Source organism: Falco cherrug, chromosome 2 (genome assembly GCF_023634085.1).
Source record: "Falco cherrug isolate bFalChe1 chromosome 2, bFalChe1.pri, whole genome shotgun sequence".
Classification (NCBI taxonomy): domain Eukaryota; kingdom Metazoa; phylum Chordata; class Aves; order Falconiformes; family Falconidae; genus Falco; species Falco cherrug.
The window spans coordinates 76,319,852-76,338,490 of NC_073698.1; the positions used below are offsets into that span (position 1 = coordinate 76,319,852).

At 42.0% G+C, this 18,639-nt stretch overlaps 1 protein-coding gene across 7 annotated transcripts in view; it reads right to left on the minus strand.

Moving 5' to 3' along the window:
• Positions 1-18,639, minus strand: part of RUNX1 (RUNX family transcription factor 1) — a 176,255-nt gene that overhangs the window by 92,812 nt on the left and 64,804 nt on the right. For 4 of the 7 annotated variants that reach the window (XM_055703228.1, XM_055703222.1, XM_055703227.1 and 1 more), the window contains exon 3: positions 686-810. The exons of the other annotated variants lie outside the window; for them this stretch is intronic. In XM_055703228.1, the coding sequence (XP_055559203.1) occupies positions 686-773 (88 nt within the window). In that variant the 5' untranslated portion in view covers positions 774-810. The remainder of the gene's footprint in view (positions 1-685; positions 811-18,639) is intronic. 7 annotated transcript variants of the gene reach the window in all.

Sequence of the window (18,639 nt, forward strand, 5' to 3'; positions counted from 1 at the left end):
AGATACATGGCAAAATTGAACATGGCAGAGTCTATACAATATATCAATGTTTTGTTAACATTCCTATTATTTTATCTAAAATATTCTCGTGATAAAAAGTTATCTTTGACACTCTGATGGGAAAATTTTTACTTCATTGTAGTTTTTGAGGCATTAAAATCTCTTGCAACATATAGACTGAGCCTTTAGTTTGTATCAAAGAGCATCACCAGTGATCATAACCCTGGGATTCAAATCAATTGACAAAGACTATTTGCACTACCTGGTCCTCTGTGATCACTTTGCTATTGCAGAGCTGCAAACCATCAAACATTAAGTGCCATTGGATGGGCATCACCTTCCACCCACTGGTGGCACCCATATCCCAAGCATTTGAAATAAAAACTGTTTTGAAGTATTTCCTCTGAAGAAACGGATTCAGTTAAAAAGGCTTGCAACACACTTACCAGACTAGCGAAAGCCCCCGTACATATTCAACTGTCTTGTGGAAGTTAATGCACACCCATGCACATAGTGAGAGATTTCACTGTTTTGCTCCAACAGAAATTATATTACTTTAAAGAGTTGTTTCACCCGACACTTTCTATTTCTTTCTATTTTCTTTTCTATTACTTTACAATCAATATTTCTATTTCATGACAATACAAAGAAAAACTTTTTAAAAGGAAGATAAAGAAGTCTTTACCAAAAAAGCCAGTGGCTGCTCTGTTTTTCCTCATCAGGTACATGGTCCAGGATAGAGGAGAAGACATACCAAACTGCCCGTGGTTCATGTTTAAGTTTATATGATAGCCAGGCAGTGGCCAGACACTGCAAAAGACCAGCAGAAACTAAACAAGATGAAGGGAGAGCTCTTCCTTTTCACTCTACTCTTTCCCTGCCCTAGAGATCATTATTTAACATGAGCAAATTGAAAAATGACATGCAGCCATACTTAGTACGTGGTTTTTTTTCTTCCACTAACCAAATTCACATGAGACTTCCCATCTTTCTCTCTCTCCTCTCCCTCCCTCCTTACCTCCCTTTCCCCCCCTGTCTTTTTTTTTTTTTTTTTTTTTTTTTTTTGCCTCAGGCATTTATAGGCTAGTAATTTTCATTTAGCTTCTCCGATGATTTTTCTCTGCCCAATTGGAGTGGAAGTGGATGAAGATTTAAGTTCAGAGTTTTTCTGTTAGAAACCGGGTTGGGATTGTTCCTGTTGTTTCAGCTGATGCACTGTTTCAAAGGTGCAAGGGTCTACTACCAGTAAATAAGAGTAATGGTATGGATAACGATTCTTTCTGCAGACTTCCCCTGCTCAGAGTATTTTATAGTCACTAACACCAGACAGTGGTATAAGAATGCCTCTGACTATGAAGAGGGGATTTTTTTTTCCTGTAGATACACAGGACAGAACTTCTTTCTCCCTGGACATGGGAATAATTCCACTGACATCCCTGGGATGGGAATTTTGGATGAGAAGTGGTACAGAAGTCAGCCACTGTGTCCTGATAAATCTGTAAATATCAGTCAGTATCTGCAAAAGTTGAAATTTCTTCAGTAGGTGAAATGATATACTTCTCAGTTCTCTGGTGTTTAAGAGGAAATCATCCTTCCTAGAAGTATACAAGTGTACAAGTGATATATATATATATATATATATATATGAGCCTGTCACATTCGTCACCAAGTGTGAAATTCAGCAATTTCATAGGAATTCATAGATGAATAGATATATGGATGAATAGAGGAAAGGATGGATAGACAGGTAGAGAGATTTTCAAAAGTGTTAAGCCAGACACCAAAGTTTAGTCCAGCTGTTTTGCAAAGCATGCCAAAATTCTGTAGTCACTGAACAAGTGAAAAAGGCAGTCGGAAGATGACCAGGACCTAGCTTGCAAAGGAGATTTACACAGCATCTCTTATACCACAGCAGTGTAAAACCCCTGTGCACTTAGTGACCTGCATGGTGATACCTTCCCTCCCTTTTTTTTCAATTTAAGGAGGTGAATTGGCTAGGGTAACAAATATATTCCCTGTACTTTTTCACCTCATCTTTTGTCATCCATTTCTCCCTCTAGAAAATGGAGAGATGGTCATAGACAGTGATAAGAAACAAAATCAAGTAGGAGCAGTTCTATCAGGGAAGACAGAAAGAAACATTGCCAGATGCATAGCTGATATGGGGGGTTTTGTTTGGTTTTTTTGGTTTGTGTTTTCTAGATTCCAGGATGGGATGTTTCTAATGAAATCAGGGAATGCATGTGGAAAAAAAAGGCTGTGAGATTTACTAGGGATTTGCTGCTGGCCAAATTTCACATTTCAAATAGAGACCACTGTTAGTGTTTTAAATATTATATTCTATAAAAATGCTAAAATCTCACTTGTCAGCATATGGCCACAAACTTACAGGCCCTAAAAACACTTCAACACATGCAACATTGCTTATGAGGAAACCTGTGTGTGTGCTTAAGCTATTCCAGGATCAACCAGAGCTGTCAGTCTGCAAGAGCAGGTTCCAGTTCCTGTGGAATCACAGGAACTCTTGCACCACAGCTGTTATAAAAGGGACAATGAAATAAAATATACTTCTGGGAACGGCTAATCCAGAAACTGTTTGGGGCTGTTTGGCTGTTGTTCTTGTACTGAACAGGAAAACAAGAAGTGGTATGTTGTTTTCCTTTCATTTGAACTTTGTCTTAACTCTGTCTGAGTAAAGCAGAGAGCTATGCAAGAGACGTACCCCTTTTCCCAAGGAAAAGAAGGGAAAGAGGAAAGCCCAAGAGAAAGCCCAGTGACATGAAATAAAACAGCACAGTCTCTACTGCTCTAGCAACTCTTACACAATCCTGGGTTATGACATTATTCAACTGCCACAGGAGGACCGTGAGAGACCTCAGGCAAATGTTTCATCAACTGCACAGCAAGATGTTTCCTGGGCTGTGCCAACAGTGGTTCGGTGGAGATGCAATAGCCCCTCTGTTACAGGGCAGATAAAGCACCCCCGCTAGCTGCTATCTTCAGATGCTAACTCTACAGAAAAGGTTCCTTCTTTCCATCCCTCCATACAGTGTTAAGTTTGAGCTTTTGAAATGTAAGACCTCTAGCCTTCAGCTCTCTCATGTTTGGTTTATTTATTTATTTATTTATTATTATCAGTTTTCACCTTTCTTTTCCTATTGGTTGGTGCCCATCTATCAGCATACGAGCACCTTGTGGACATTTACATAAAGATAAGGAATGATGCAGCTACGCGAGATAAATGTATGTTGACATCAGAAAGAATGGATCTCCAGGGAAAACTAAACTATGAGATGGATTTTGGTTTCATTCTTTTCTTCCCTAATATAATACGTTAGTTGACAGAGAACTGAAGAGATTGTAAAATACTTTCTTTACCACTTAGTTCAGTTCAGTTAATTTGGAATTATAGGAAAAATCTATTGGTCCTTTCAGATGAATACTTTTTACTCACAGTGTGTGTGTGTTCAGCATTGCAAAGATGGGCAAATAAACATGCAAATAAAACCCCAGCTAAATTTTTATTGCATCAGCTGCACTCACTGTCCCCGTGGCCACTTTTCAGCCATATGCTACACTGTTAGCCTGGGGGTGGCAGGGGGCAGAGAGGAGGTTATGAGATCAAAGGAAAGAGGTATTCTTGATTTGTACATGTATACTGTAAGTGTTGCTCCAGCAGTAAGTTGTAACCCAATATGTATTTAAGGAAGACAGACATTTTGGCAAGGCATTAATTTAAAAAATGGACATCTGTTTTTCTGGAGGTACTGGAGACCTACAAATCTCACAGACTTTCAGCGAAGCTTTTGGTGTTCAGATCATCTGGAAGTCAGGACTGTGGTAACTTTTTAATCTCAGTAATCTGCCCAGATTTTAAGATTAGTCCTTGGGGAGCTTTATAATCTGTCTTGTAAAGCAAAAGTAAACATCAGTCTGAAATAAAATGGAAGTAGCTGGGAATACTGCTGCACTTGGTGGTGTCCCATTAGCAGGTAATATGAAATGTAAAAGCGATTAATGGCTTCTGTTTTCAGACTGAAGGGATGTTAGCCATACAGTTTTCCAAAACTGTAAGAACAACCTGTCAACAAAAGCAGGTTTCCTGAAGTTATGTAGCATTTTGTCTTCTTATATATTGCTCGTAACATCCTCACACATACTGCAGGACACCTGTCCAAACCAGCTTTATGTTAAGAAAAAAGCCTTTATTTTGTTGAATATGCAAGACACTGTGAAACGATGGTGTTCCCACACATGTCCCTTTATGTACCTTGCAATGCTTTGATAAACTTACATTCCTCAAACACAAGGGTCTGGGCTCCCTATAGAAACCATGGTCTTCTGTGGCCTATGCTATGTAAAAAAACACAGAAGGAAAGGAATGGAATCTGATGTTCCTTTCCCGTCTTAACATCCAGCCTTTGTCAATCTTTTTTTTTAAGGCTGTACAGCGAGATTACCCAATAAAGCACAGAGAGTTTCACTTTATGAACAGAAGTATTTTTAGGGTTCTCTGAACTAAGTGACTGACATATTTTTAAAAAAGCATAACGCAGACCAAAAAAAAAAACCGAAGAGGCAAGTAAGAATGAAACAGGATGGAGTACACGTCCTGTTTTCAACATGCAGCACCATCTTTAACTAGCTTTGAAGCACTACATCCTCTTTGCAGAGCATTTAGCAACCCTTTTCTGAAGCAGGTTGTTTTTCTGGAAGTGGGATGTCATGGGCATTTGCCCCCATCTCTGGGGGGATTGCCAAACTTATGAACAAGGGTGGATTTCACTGAAAAATACACATGGCTACTGGGAAAATTCAAATGCCAGAGCTTTTCTGGATAGGGATAATATTTATGTGCACTTTTACCATGCTGAAACTGGATGCGTTCTCCAGCGAAACCAAACTCTGTGAGACATTTGGAACAACAGCTAAAATTTCATTTGTTTTGGAGCTGCCTACTAGACATTTGAAAGCGATCAAAAGCATGTTTATCTTTTTTTTTCTCTTTTCTTTTTTTTTGACATGAGCTGTCCTTCCATCACTGTCTCCTTTAAATAAAGTCAAAGAGTTTTGAAAATGCTGCTTTTAGAAAAAGACAGAGCCTTGCAACCTGGGAATACGCTTGCTGACTTGCTGTTCTGGGGGCACAGCCGTCAGGCAGCTGCCTCCCCCTGCCAGCATCGACCGTTGCATGGCTCGATGCGTGATGCCGATCGCAATGGGCAGCCTCTGAGGTGGCAGCAGTGCACACTCTGTGCGGCGCTTGGTGTTTTTCTGCTTTGCATGGCCATCCCCATGCTGAGCTCTGCTGCAGGTTTGCAGTCTCAAGGAAGCACAAGGTCTCAGGTCGGTGCTGGCCAGGAAAGGGAGCTTTGCAATGACCTGGCCAAGCAATGAGGCCAACCCAGCTAGCCCGGGCGGTAGCCAAATGCCAACTCTCCATCCACCCCAAGTGCCAGCAGCTCTGCCCTGCTGTCTGCAGCAGCTGTATCTGCACTGATGAGCAGTTTTCATCTCTCTCTCTTCTGCTGAGAGCTACCCTAGGCTGTAATTACATGGCCACAGGGAAGAGGTGACAGTGTCTATTACCACCCCCATCCTGAGCCACCCATCTATATGCTTTAGACAAAATTTAAGCTCATTATGTGAGACTTTCTCAGCCCGACTCAGCTGGAATCACTGCAGAACCGACACATTTTCTGTCAGCTCAGCTTCCCTCCTTTCCCTGGCCTTGTCCCAGCACAGAAGCTAGCCCATGGACTCAGAATGGTGTAGACTAACCTGGTTTGAAATACAGGACTGGAAACAGCATTGGGCACATGGCTAAAATACTAAAATGCCAAAGGAAACCACACCTAGAAGCCTGGCAGAGCTGTTCTCATGCAGATTTCAACAAGCCGCCAACATCTCTGTCACCACCTTGAAGACCTTGCACCTCTTTGTTGCTTGAGGTTTGCCAAGAGACTGATGCAGGGATAGCTGGAAGCTCATGTCCTGTCTGAGTGTGATACTTTACAAAACTTTCCTCCTATGTGGGTCTTCAAACCTTCAAAACTTCCCAGCAGGTAGGGGGCTTGCCTGGGTGGCCAGGCTGAGTCATACCCAGGAGGTGAAGGTTGCACAGTGCTAGCCACCGAGCAGCTGGCTCTCCTGGCTTCTGTTGGAGCAGGTCCCATCTGCAGGAATAACTGAGTACAGCTGGAGTAGGGACAGGACTGGAGCCTCCCATATCCAGGCAGGGCTGCAGAGGCAGTCTCTAGTTTGACCTGACATCCCACCCCAGAAGCTGAAGGAAGTTTTCCAGTTAAAACCAGTATATATGTTTTTGTGAAAAGCTTTAGTTTTGATGAACTGATATTTTCTGACAAAAAAAAAAAAAAAAAAAGAAAGAACAGAAAAAGTGTGTGTGTGTGTGTGTAAAATTACCTACCGTTCCTCATTTTAGCCAGAAGGACAGATGTGACCTGGGGAGCTAAAGAATGTACCATCAGAGAGGGCCCTGACAAGTATAGGTCATGAATTTTGAGTAACTTATTAGACTTCTCCAGTGCCAAGGAGCTGCCTGGAAAGCACCAAGCATAGAACATCTGTGTCTGAACCCTGCAAAGTCAGAATTCCTACAGGCCATGCAGACAAGGAAAAACAGACACCACAGATACACCATTAGCTTTTGGAGCAAAATCTTTCCCAGGTCTCCATTTAGCAACCTGTCAGGCCTCAAGTGCTGTTGGAAGTTTGGTGAGTGGCTTAAAGGTAGGACTGAAACCCCAAGGAAGCATACTACCATGACCACACTGTAGCCACTGCTGCAGTGATGTGGAGCCTGAACCCTCTCTGCGCTGAGGTGTTTGGGTGGTGGTAGCACCCCAGCTCTACAGGCACATTGCTGCATTCTCCCCTCCAGCATGCCACCCAACAGGAGCTCCCTGGCTATGGTGGTGGAGAGGACAAACCCCAGAAAACCCGAGCTGAGCATGGGGTTGCTCTGCCCCACTCCACTTCCCACAGCTTCTGGAAGAGGGAGAAGAGAGGGGTGGGAGGGAGAAGAGCAAGGGTCGTCTTTCACAAACTTGGATGGGACACTTTGTTGTGGCTAAGCTGAACCAAGAGCATCACACTTTTTCCAGATGTGAAAGGAATGCCACAACAAATGCTGTCAGCTTTCCATTACTCCAGGGCATGCTCCCACCCTGCAGAGCATGGACCACAACACAGCCTGCACAGCCTACCTGATGGTGGCACTGATGGGATAACCTTCCAGATGCACTCACACTAACAAGACCTACTGGAGCCCTCCAGACCCAACTGCATGAAGTTTCCCCACCACAAGAAAAGAGAGAATCAGAAGCTGAAGCCAAATCCCGCCTCACAGTCATGCCTCCACCTTCACTGATTTATTCACCCATGTAACATCTTTGACAGATGAAGCCATGAAGAAAGCAGAAAGCTTCATCATGATGATGTCCCACTAAGTCTATGTTTCCCTTTGGCAGGCCAGGGGAGAGTCCCAGGCAAAAATCTATAACAGACAGTGACAGGGGTGCACAAAGTCTGAGCAGGTCCCTTGGTGAAGCTATAGAAAGATACTGAAGGTCCTTTCTGCACTTCTTTCTGCTTTGCTTGCTAGTTTCTCAGAACCATGTCTACCATTATTCCCATTTGGAGGTTGTTGTACCTCCAAAGAAGAAAGGGTTTATTGTTGAGGCTTCTTAACAGCTGTAGCCATTACAGATTGTTGGTGACTTTGCTCTGGGAGGCAGCATCCTTCCCATTTTGTATCCTCCACCACTCTTTTGGTTCCTGTTGCCTGCCCAATAATGTTGATTAAGCTTCAGGGCAGAAGCAGCATTTTGCACTTTCTTCTAAGGCTGGGTTTGAATTGCGGAGAAAACTCAACCTTGCTTTCTTTAATAATTCACATGGCAGTATTGTGTGGATACTCTTAACTGCTACTTAAAAGTAATTAATTGATTTTCTGACATATCAGTTAACAATGTATTGCACTGACATGAAGTTGTGATTCTGCTGTTGATTGGGCTGGATGACTAGATGCATCATACTCAGTTCAGGAGCTGAGCTTAAAAGACTCTAAATATATTCTGCTATAAAAGGAAAGGCATTTTACATGTAGTGTTGTCTAAAACTTGAATCTGTATGCTGCCTCCAATGTTGTCAGAGTAAAGTATTTCATTATTATTTACAGTAGACTGATAGTATTTAAATTTAGAACATCCGGTAGGTATGAAAAGCCTGTTTCTGTCAGCTGGAGACAATAGCACATGTGGAACTGCAGAAAGAGGGGAGTCTGCAGAAGTGCTTTATGTGCATACATATCGCTGAACTGGGAGAGGTCGCTGGAGCATCTCCTTTCTCCATACTAAGTTACCTACCCTGTCTGAAACCCAGGAATGCTGTGCATTTATATATGGATGAGTCTGAAGCAGGAAGACAAAAAGACAGAACCTGTTTCTGGAGATTAATTGTAGTTTATACAGCTTTTTATCTTTACAGTAAGTCACCAGTTCTAATAAACGCCAGGGCTGGGTGGCAACAGCAGGTTAAATTAATTACTGTGGTCAAAACGTTCAAACCGTCCATATTCTGTTAGATAACTAAATAAAAGAAGACTTCATTGCTCTAATAAAATCATCTGAGGAACTGATGAGCATTTATTACACTCAAAAATCACAACTTCAGAAATCTACTGTTTAATTACTTAGGCTTGAAAACTCTGACCTGGATAGATAGTGCATGGGGGACACTACTGGAAATATTTTCATTCCTTATAGAGGATATGAGCTTACTTGCTTGTGATCTCTGCTTTGATATAGGTAATCCCATCATGGATAACTTTGAAGGTCAAATCCCTAACTTTTATGTGTTCCAGAATACTTCACATGTTAAACACTGTTTTGCTTCTGTTCTCGAAGAGTCTTTTTCTCCTTCCTTCAAAGAAGAATTACTACAAAACACCAAAGAAATGTAAGTTGAGGAGCAGACCAATTCTCCTCTAAAAGTGTTCTTTTAATAGATATTTTATGGATAATTTATGTTAAAGAGTTTGCAGGGAGAAGTAAGTACTTTTATTGTATCAGCTGCAAAAATGGGGGAAAATCAAGAAGCTTTCTGGTGCACAAATGCTTCTTCAGCTATTTATATCCATATTTACCTCAAGAGAGCCTGCCATTTTTATCTTTCATGTGTCAAGAATATGAGAACATTTCTTATACACCCTCAGCCTTGTCACAGTATCTAGAAGCCGCTACAGGAAATTAACTTCACCAAGACCATCCTGTTTACGCAATTACGGTATTAGCTGACTTGACTCTGCATACATGGCACAGAACAGAGTCCCACACTACGAAAAAATCTCCACCCTCAGAATTATTGATCACCAATCCTCTCCTGAGATTTGACCATGAAAAATACCTGCAACCCTGTTATGACTTATTTTAACTTCAAAAGAAGAGCAATAGAAGAATGTCGGCAGATTCAGCAATGAGCTTTTTGTGGGGTGTTTAGCTTCAGAATAAATGAGTTTTGAAAAAGAAGTCATGAATTATTAATGGTCCCCTCTGTAGATGGGAGAAAGTGTCAAGATTTTGCTGAAGTCATGAATTGATTTTCTGACACAACAATTGCAAAGACGTGAAAGCAGCCACTTGAACGGTAGTGTCAGATGTATGATCCGTCAGTAAATGGGATTCCTCCTCTCACTTACCAGCACTGCTCGTGTGCCATTGATTACGCCGTATTATATAGCCCACAGTAATACTGATGGGGAAGAAAGAGCAGGAAAAGTAGGCAACAAATTATAGGGTGGGTGGATGCGTAAAAGAAAACAGACTGAAAAAACCCTGCTTTATAAAGCTGGATAAAATGTTATGGCCAAAGTATTTTTTTTTCCCACTGAAGTAATGCAGATATAGGCTAAAACAACATTTCGTGATTTTATGCCTATTTTTTAACTTATTTTGCTCAAGGAAGAGCGAAAACTATGAAAATGAAATGCTTTACAACTGTTTTCAGAATGAAATTTTTATTCAAATATTTTTACTGGAAACAATACTTTGCATTTAATTTTATTTTGAAATTGTTCTAAAAGCCTTGGCAGCTGAAACCATTACTCTTAGGTTTTTTCTTGGTTCTAATTAAATTTTAAAGTGATTTGCCAAAATTCTCAATAGTCTGCTTTGAGTCAAACCAAACCAGAGTATTTTCTGTGTCCTCCAATTTTATTTTTTTTTTACATAGCTGGCACTGACAGAACAGTTACAGTCGTTCTACCAAGAACCAATTCACCTTTCTGAAAATACCTGATTTTGCATGTGTCTCTTACTGTTCCTGTCAGCCAGAACAGGGATGTTGGATGCCACTGGTCTCATCCTTTCCAAAAGCCATTTCTCTCCTCTTGAATTATAAATGTAGATGTGGAAGAAACAGTATAAACTGAAGGGCTTCCTCACTAACCTGATCAAAAGTCAGTATGAAAACAAAGCATCTTTCAAGTCTTTATCTCAGTTTAGTATTTCAAACCCCAAACTCACAGAAGGACACTCAGAAATATTATTACTCCAGACCAGCACAGGTAGCAAAGGCCTGAGTGCTTTTCTATTTTTTCCCATTTTGTATTGGAGAAAAAAAGGCATATTCCTTTCTAGAAGTTATTATAGGCTCATGAGAAGAGCAAGCCACCTTTAGCTTTTGACTGCTGCCCTCTCCCTACTCATAGATCACTTGCCCAAAGCAGGAAAGTTAAATATATTTTCTACTGGGATCTGGGGTGATAAGCCCCTGCGTCAGCCTTTGGAGCCTGGAGCAGCAAGAAGGAAAAGTAGAAGTCTATCCTTCACAGATTTTTGAAAAAAATATGCTGCAAAACAGAAGAGATTATGGAAACATTGGAAATTTGCTGAACGACATCAGATTTAAGGTAACAGACAGCATTCTGGAGTCGACACATATGTATTTGAATGACTCTGGTTTCATATGTGGCTTCTTTTTTTAAAAAAACCCTTATTATTTGTCATACTCTTGCTGGTCTTCCATTTTATGATTCAGGAAGAGTCAGCAGTTCCTAACTTATAGTGGATACAGCGAGAATGACGATCCGTACTGGAGTCAGATGTCAATATTTCAATGCGACATTTTTTTTCCCATGCTGATTTATCAAACTTGATCTTTTAATGACAAAAAGGATCTGCTTCAGATAATTTTCCTTGAAAATACTTTGAAAATAGTTTGAAATTTTGATAGTTGTAATTGTGTTTCCTCATTTCTCGAGGGAAAAGAATACTTTCCTGTTTGAAATATTTTGAAATTAATTTTGTGATAGTATTTTCTGTGGTTTAAGGTTAAACAGTATCTAAGTATGAGTGGCATTTTATGTTTATTTTCATTTTATGAAATATTTCACTGGAAATTTCATTTCAATGGAAGCCGTGTGCCTATGCATGTGTGTGGGGAGGAAGGTCTTTTCATCCAGCTGTGCCCTAAACACCTTGACTGCCATCAGAATTGTGTTAAAATGGTTCCTGGCATTAGGTGGTGCAAACTGCTGTTATAATTTGCCCTGAATTAGATTAGGTGAGAGCAGCGAGGAACAGCACCCTTTTGCTTATGCTGTCATTTCCCTTGGGGACTGATTACTGCTTTCCTGCCATCTAAAGAGTGTGAAGCAGAAAACTATAGGAGGCCATATATATGCTATACTAGTAGCATTTCAGCACTGCAGGCTTGATGAAGAAGGATCCACAAATTTGGTGCTTGTTCACCAGCAGTGGTGAGAATGAAAACAGGATGCGAGGCGGCAGCATGCTGTGGCTGGCAATGTGAAGGTGAGGCAGCAGCTCCTGCAGCCAAGACCCCTGCCCATGCTGGGGAGGACCCCTGGGAAGCTGTTTCCCAGCCCAGCCACGTGCCAGGACCGCCTTCTGCAAAGCCTCAAGCGGGGATGGTGTTGAACTCTTTGTATAAAAAGGGATTTGCAGAACTCTGTGCCGGGACACGGGTTTAAAACAATGGCAAGCTTATCTGCAACACAGAAATCCAATGACTTCAACGGGGTTCTGATGGCAGATAAAAGCAAGGCAGAGCCTGGCAATAAAAGGTGATGTGAAGAGGTGGTCAAGAAAAGTTTAGAGCACATTGGAAGGATTGGTTAATGCCAATTTTACAAGGAAATCTGCTGTGCAAGGGCAAGGCAGTGATAAGTAGCTAGGGACTGAGTGAAAGATGAGGAACTCTGCAGAGTTGTTCAAATTGTTTTGCTGAGTTCCAGCCACAGCTTCACGTGGTGGGAAAGGCAGCCTGCTCTGTGTTTTTGTACATTGATGATGAGTTGCCTGTAGAATTTAGTGGTCTTTGTTCACTTCTTAGTGGTTTGTATCCCACCACACATCTGGCTCCTTTCCAGTGGAGCCTGAGCACTGCAAAAAATCATTTAACAATTATCATGGAGATAACAATATTTCCGTCTCCGATTGGGTGGTCTATTTTATAGCCAAAAAGAAATTAGATCCAGGAAGTGACAGGTATTTCTGAGGCTAAAGCTTGATAGCACTGAACAGGAAATTCAGAAGAATGTGTCACACAATTCCCAGGAAGACAGAGGCTGGATGTTTGCAAATGCATGCAAAGTAATGGAGGAGCACAGAGGAATATTTTATCTCTTTAGAAAACACAGGCTGCTGGTGCATATTTCCATAGCACTTCTGTCCATTTTCATTTCCCCAGTACAAGGTGTAACCTGGACATAAGTATGTATAGCATACATGCAGAAGGGATGCAGGGAACACCTAATTCCTGGATGTGAAAGATACGTATTCCAAATTGTTTAACTACCTCCATAACCATGAAACACACCGTGATATCCACAGTTGCCTGGATATCTCTTTTCTCTCTGAGTAGTATTTACTGCTGATATCTCTCTTCAAGTAAGGGAACCAGGTGGTATTAAGAGGCTATAATACTGCCTGACGTGAGGGCAGTCACATTGAAACACACAGGAGGATGCGCTCTGGTGTCAAGTGTGCCATGGACCTGAATTCTGCCTCCAGAAACTGTCACTGGTACCTGTGACACAGACGTAACCGCTCAGAGCAACAAAATGTTACAAAGGCTATATATGGATTAGAAAAAAGAAAATATTTCCCTGCCTCTAGCCCCTCTCCTTTCCCTGCTGCACTAGACACGGGCAGTGCAGCCCCTGCTCAGAAGCTGGTGCACATTTTGATGGTAATTCTTCATTAGGCACTTGGCATTCCGCAATACAGGCGACGCTCCATGCAGAACAACAGTTAGTATTGCTAGATGTTTAAAGGGTGCCTGCTAGGGGAGACTGACAATGACTCCCCTGCACTAAAAACCCTTGCCCCTGAAATCTTGGAGTCTTTCAGCAAAGTCTGAGTGATGGCTGAGGGCTGTAGAGCTGAAGGCAGATGGGTAAAGCTGCCGAATCTCTGAAGAATCAGTGAAAGATGAAAGTAAAAAAAAACCCGCACAGAGCACATGATCCTTCCTTGTCAAAACAGTAATAATGGTATAAAAAAAAATGACCACCAAGAGAGTGAACCAGTGTCAGCACTGATCTTTACAGAGTTCCACAGGCCCCAGAAAGACACCTCTCGGGCTGTAGCCTCTGAAATGCCCCTGAATGAGTAAAATGTCCCATGTCTGGGCTCGATTCCCCCATCTGCAGGGGCTGCCTGCTGGGGGCTGTGTATGTGACGTGAGCATCCTGCCTGGCACAGGTCACCTCTGAGCCACCTGTCAGGGGGGTCTGCAGCACGGCTAGACCCCACCATGAGTCACGGAAGGGAGACAAAGCTTTAGCTGCCAGTTTGATGAGCTTTTCCCTGGTTCTTTTGCTCCAAGCAAGTTTAGCCCTCCTTTTTTTTTTTTTCCTTTTTTTTCTTTTTCCCTCTAGCTCTCCTCATGAGTTTGCTGTGAACATTTGTGCAAAATCCAGTATGGGTGGGAAAACATGGTGCCCACATCCAGCACAACCCTGCCTGCTTTTCATGTGCTGCATTCTGCTGTTGCTGTGACCACCGTAAGGATTTTGCTTTCTCCAGCAGACAAGGGCAGGCCGTGTTCAGCAGGCTCAGTGCCTGAGAGGCACACCTTTCTCTGCTAGTCCATGCAAATGCCACACAAATTTTCTGAGCTCCTTCCTTGCTAGGAGGTGGTGGGGCATCCCGTAGAGCAGCAGCAGCAGGTAACGGCCACTGCACTGCCATGCAAATCTAGTAAGGGGGTTGTTTGATTTCCCTTACGGGGAAACACCCCATGCTCAGTGCAAGGTGGAGCAGTTCAGAAATCTATGGCTATCAAACCAGACAGCCAGATAAAACCTCCCTGCTCTCACGTGCAGGATGGCAGCAGGAGGATCCACTCTGGCTGAGCACAGTTCCTTGTCCACACAGGGTTTTCAGGTTATACATAGCCACAAGCTTCCCACAGTTTTCCATACAAATATTCCACAATTATATTTTGCTGGAGGTTGGTATGAAAAGTACTTGAAGATTTGTAATGAGAGCACTCGAGTTTCTGTTTCTTGAATGTAGTGCTGTGTGGTCTGACCAACAAGGCAGCAATTCAATGGAAGGGAGCATAAAGAGGAAGAACTGGCACCTTGATGGAGCCGAAGTATAGGGACCCACATTTCATTTGCCAAAAGCGGTTGCTACCTATTTCATCATCGTAGAAATGATGGGGGCATTAAATTGTATCCATACATAGAGGGGAAAAAAGAAAACATATAAAAGATGTAGGAGTCAGCTTAAGATATGGATGCTGAATGTTTGGGAAAACTGGTGGCCTGTTTTAAGAACACTCACCACAGACACATTTCTCAGCAGTTTTCTTGTAAACAGACTTTATCTTTTGGTTTGATAAAAGTTCAGGGACAGATGAGTAAGACTGTCAGTGTTCTTGGCAATATTTCATAAGTTTGTCCTTGCATTTCATGTCTCTATGTTTACCATAGGTAAATTTTGGCTGAAATCCTGACACCACTTGAATGAATGGCAAAAGTCCTCCCTCTCTTAGCTGATCATCTGGCATCAGAGATATGCTGTATATGTTTAGGATTGCTCTGCCTGCTCAGATTAGAGGCTTCCATCCTGCTAGCACTGCTCCATGCCCCACAGCTACTGGGATACACTCCAGGGTGCTCACAAAGCATGCAGGTGGCTGCAAGGCAGCAGCAAACCCTCACTACAGCAGAGATCAGCTGTGCGGTCTCCCGTACAAGATGTCTCCATGGACTAGTTATAAAAACACTCATCAGCAATAATATAGATGAGGCTGATCTTTCTAGGGACAGGGAATGGATGGAGTGACCTCTTGAGGTGTCTTCCAGCCCTGCTCTTTTAAGATACTACAAAATTTTCTTACAAATCCCATCAGCTGGGTTGTGATCCCCCTCTTTGAACTCAGTGAATTGGGAACGGGTTGCTGACAGCAGCATATAAACCACTGTGTGTATGTGTGTGTGTGTCCATTTGTGCATGTGTGAGTGTGTGAGTACACACGTGTATGTGTAGTAGGCTACTTGATCTCCATTTATAACAGCCTTTGCCTGTACTCATCAAAGATGGAGTGGTGAACAGAGATATGATGTAAAGGACACTATGCTCACTTATTTTATACATTTGTAATATCTACCCAGAATGCTTTCTTTAACAACACTGTCATTTCCATAAAATGTTTCAGATTAGAGAAGATCTTGGCTAAATTTAGCTTTTATGGAAGAAAGAATAAAACATAATTAACTGTTTAAAGAACAAAAACACAAACCACATGAAGCAATGAAACTTGTTGGCGAGAAATCTAACAGTAGTGCTTGGTAGCAAACCCATCTCCTGTGGAACAGATGTTTGGGATTTTACACAAAAATAGAAACTACACTAATGTCAAATGCTTTACTGCCTGAAAAACTGACAAACACTGAGTGTTGCTCTTCAGGCACCACAAATTTCCAGGTTGTACAGAGATGCCACAGAAAATGGAATGAAATTAAAGCAAAACAGCGGCAAAGAAATATTGACCGATTTTTTTTAAATCAACTCCATGAACTAGCGATGTCTCTCCGCCTTCAGGCAGCTTTTAGTGCAGTCTGAATGGCTAATTATTGCCAGCAGTGCTGGAAAAGCTGGTTTGCAGGCACTTGATTACGCTTGAAGTATTGGGCTCTGTTTTCAGCAAAGCTGTACACAACTTTCTATAAATTCTGCTTAAATAGGCTTGTTAGCTCTCCACCCCCCTATTTTATAAACAAATATTGGGACTGTTCATATGGAGAAGGTAGAAAAAACAACAACAACAAACCCCCTCGCGTGGTTGTCTCATTTCGCAACAGAAGAGAAAATTGGTGGCCTGATTTCCAGGGGTGACTCAGATGGGGAACTATAAGACTTTGGTACCTCTGCCCTGTATTGTGGCTTTTAGGGTAAGTAGCAGACTGGGATAGGAAGCTACATTAGCTGGAGCACCATCCTTCGATGCCTGTTGTAATATCTGTTTGGAGCCTGGATGAATGTGTTAGGATGGATTCCTCATAAAGGAGCTTTAAAAAAAATTCAGTTTTGGACCAATGGTTCGTGAGACATCACTGGTGTAGAGCTTGCCTAGACACTGTGTTGGCTGTGCATGTGCCCTATGAGTTAAACCCACCAGAATAAAGAGAGATGAAATACCCCAGAAGACTCTGCATGAATTTTCTAAGTGGGTGTTCATGTTTTATATCACCATATGATGCTGTGCAGCTTCGTACAAAGGAAGACATCAGTCCCTGCCACACACACGCACATACTCACGAACATGTACATGCTCCCCAAAGCTAAACAGATGTCACACCAAGCCCACATCTCAACCAAAATTTTCCAATAGTCAAAATAGAAAACATCAGGCCAAACTTAGCCTCCTCTGATGCGTGCACACACACCACTTTCACTTTGATTCAGTCTTCTGAACATATGGTTTCCTCTCTTCTCCTGCCTCCCCTCTCCTTCGTATTTCAAAGTTGAGAAGATATAATAAATTGAATTTAAATATTACGTCTGCAGTGGACACCACGGGAAGGCAGGAAACCCAAAAGCAGAGCTGAAGCTTTGATGGGCAGACCAAGAACCAGTTCCCATCACTGAGGGAGCAGGAGTTTCCTATGGATGTGGGCCACTGTGGGAACAGTGGTGTACACCAAGACGTGCGCTGCGCTGACACCCTGGCCTGGGGCGAGGGGGACAAGGCTCAGATGCACACCTCTGTCCTGGGCAGCTCCTGCCTGCTCCTGCCTCCAGGGGCTGTTGCTTTGTGTCCCTTTGCCAGGCTTGTACAGCGTGCTGCACTGGCAAAATCTAAACTGAAGTGAGGTTTCCTCTCTTCCTTCCTATTCTTTTGTTTGGGATGCTCTTTTAATGCTATTTGGCTAAACAGTTGCAAAAAAAACCCCAGCACCCTCTGTACCCCTAAAAGTCAAAGACACATTTCTTGAATAGAATTTAAGTGGAGGGTTCATTTCAGGCACTGGTTTACTTACTCACATGACCAGGATGCTTTCATGGGTGCTATCACACATACTGTATCTTTTTCCTTGTTTACCTGGATGCCTGGAACAGCAAAGAGCCACAGGCAGGATGCCAGTTACCCCAGAAATCCCCGAGACCTCCATAGAAGGCAAAAGTCATGCACCTTCCAGGAGATGTTCAGCATTTTATCATGCTTTACAGCATTAGATGGTAGGAACTAAACAAAAAGCTGAGATGCTTTTGAAAGCAAATGCTTCTAGAGTGTGTGAAGGGAAGTAGGGTTCGTCCACATCACAAAACTGAAACTCTCTTTGTGCTGTTTTCAGGCTAGGAGATGTTTTTTGAAAAGCGTGTGTGTAGCACCATTCTCAGCCCTTTTTAAGTATGGAGAAGAATGAGGTAAAAATTTGGAATTTGCTCCTCACTGGCATAATGCAGCTTTTCAGATTGACTCGACACCAGCTTTTAATATAATGATGGGGGAAAAAAAAGTGCAGCCAAACCCAGTCCTTTCAGCAGGTAGGTAGAATTAAGCAAGGCAAGTTTGTACATACCAAGGCTGAATTTGGTTCATGTTCTGTCTATTATCTAAGCAATTAGATTTTATTATTAAATCATTTAGGATTAAAATTCTGTTTGGAAAATTATTCTTATTTAGCTGTACCAGTGGGAAAAAACCCCAACCCTGAACAAGAAAACCCAGGAGCCAATAATCTCTTTTGCACTCATATTGTACTTTGGATCCAACAGATTTTTGTTGAATGGAGAGGGAAAAAAAGCGATTCCTTCATAGTCTGAGCCCTCGTTTCCTCAGCCTGGAATGAAGCTGTACATGTCCATCTTCTTTCCCAAATTCATGAATAAATTAAAAAAAAAGCTGACAGTGCTGAACTTTTCTGGAACTGTATATTGTAATAATATTGGCTCCAAAACACTGCTGTAAATTCTTGCATATTTTGTTCAACTTTGCTTCTTCCCACATGCAAATTTTATATTGGTATGCAAGTTCGTTATTGCTTTATGTCCTACAAACATGCAATCAAAAGAAAAAAACTGAGGCCAATATAAGTGGAGTTTTCAATATCTTTTGCCTTTGCAAATGTAAAGA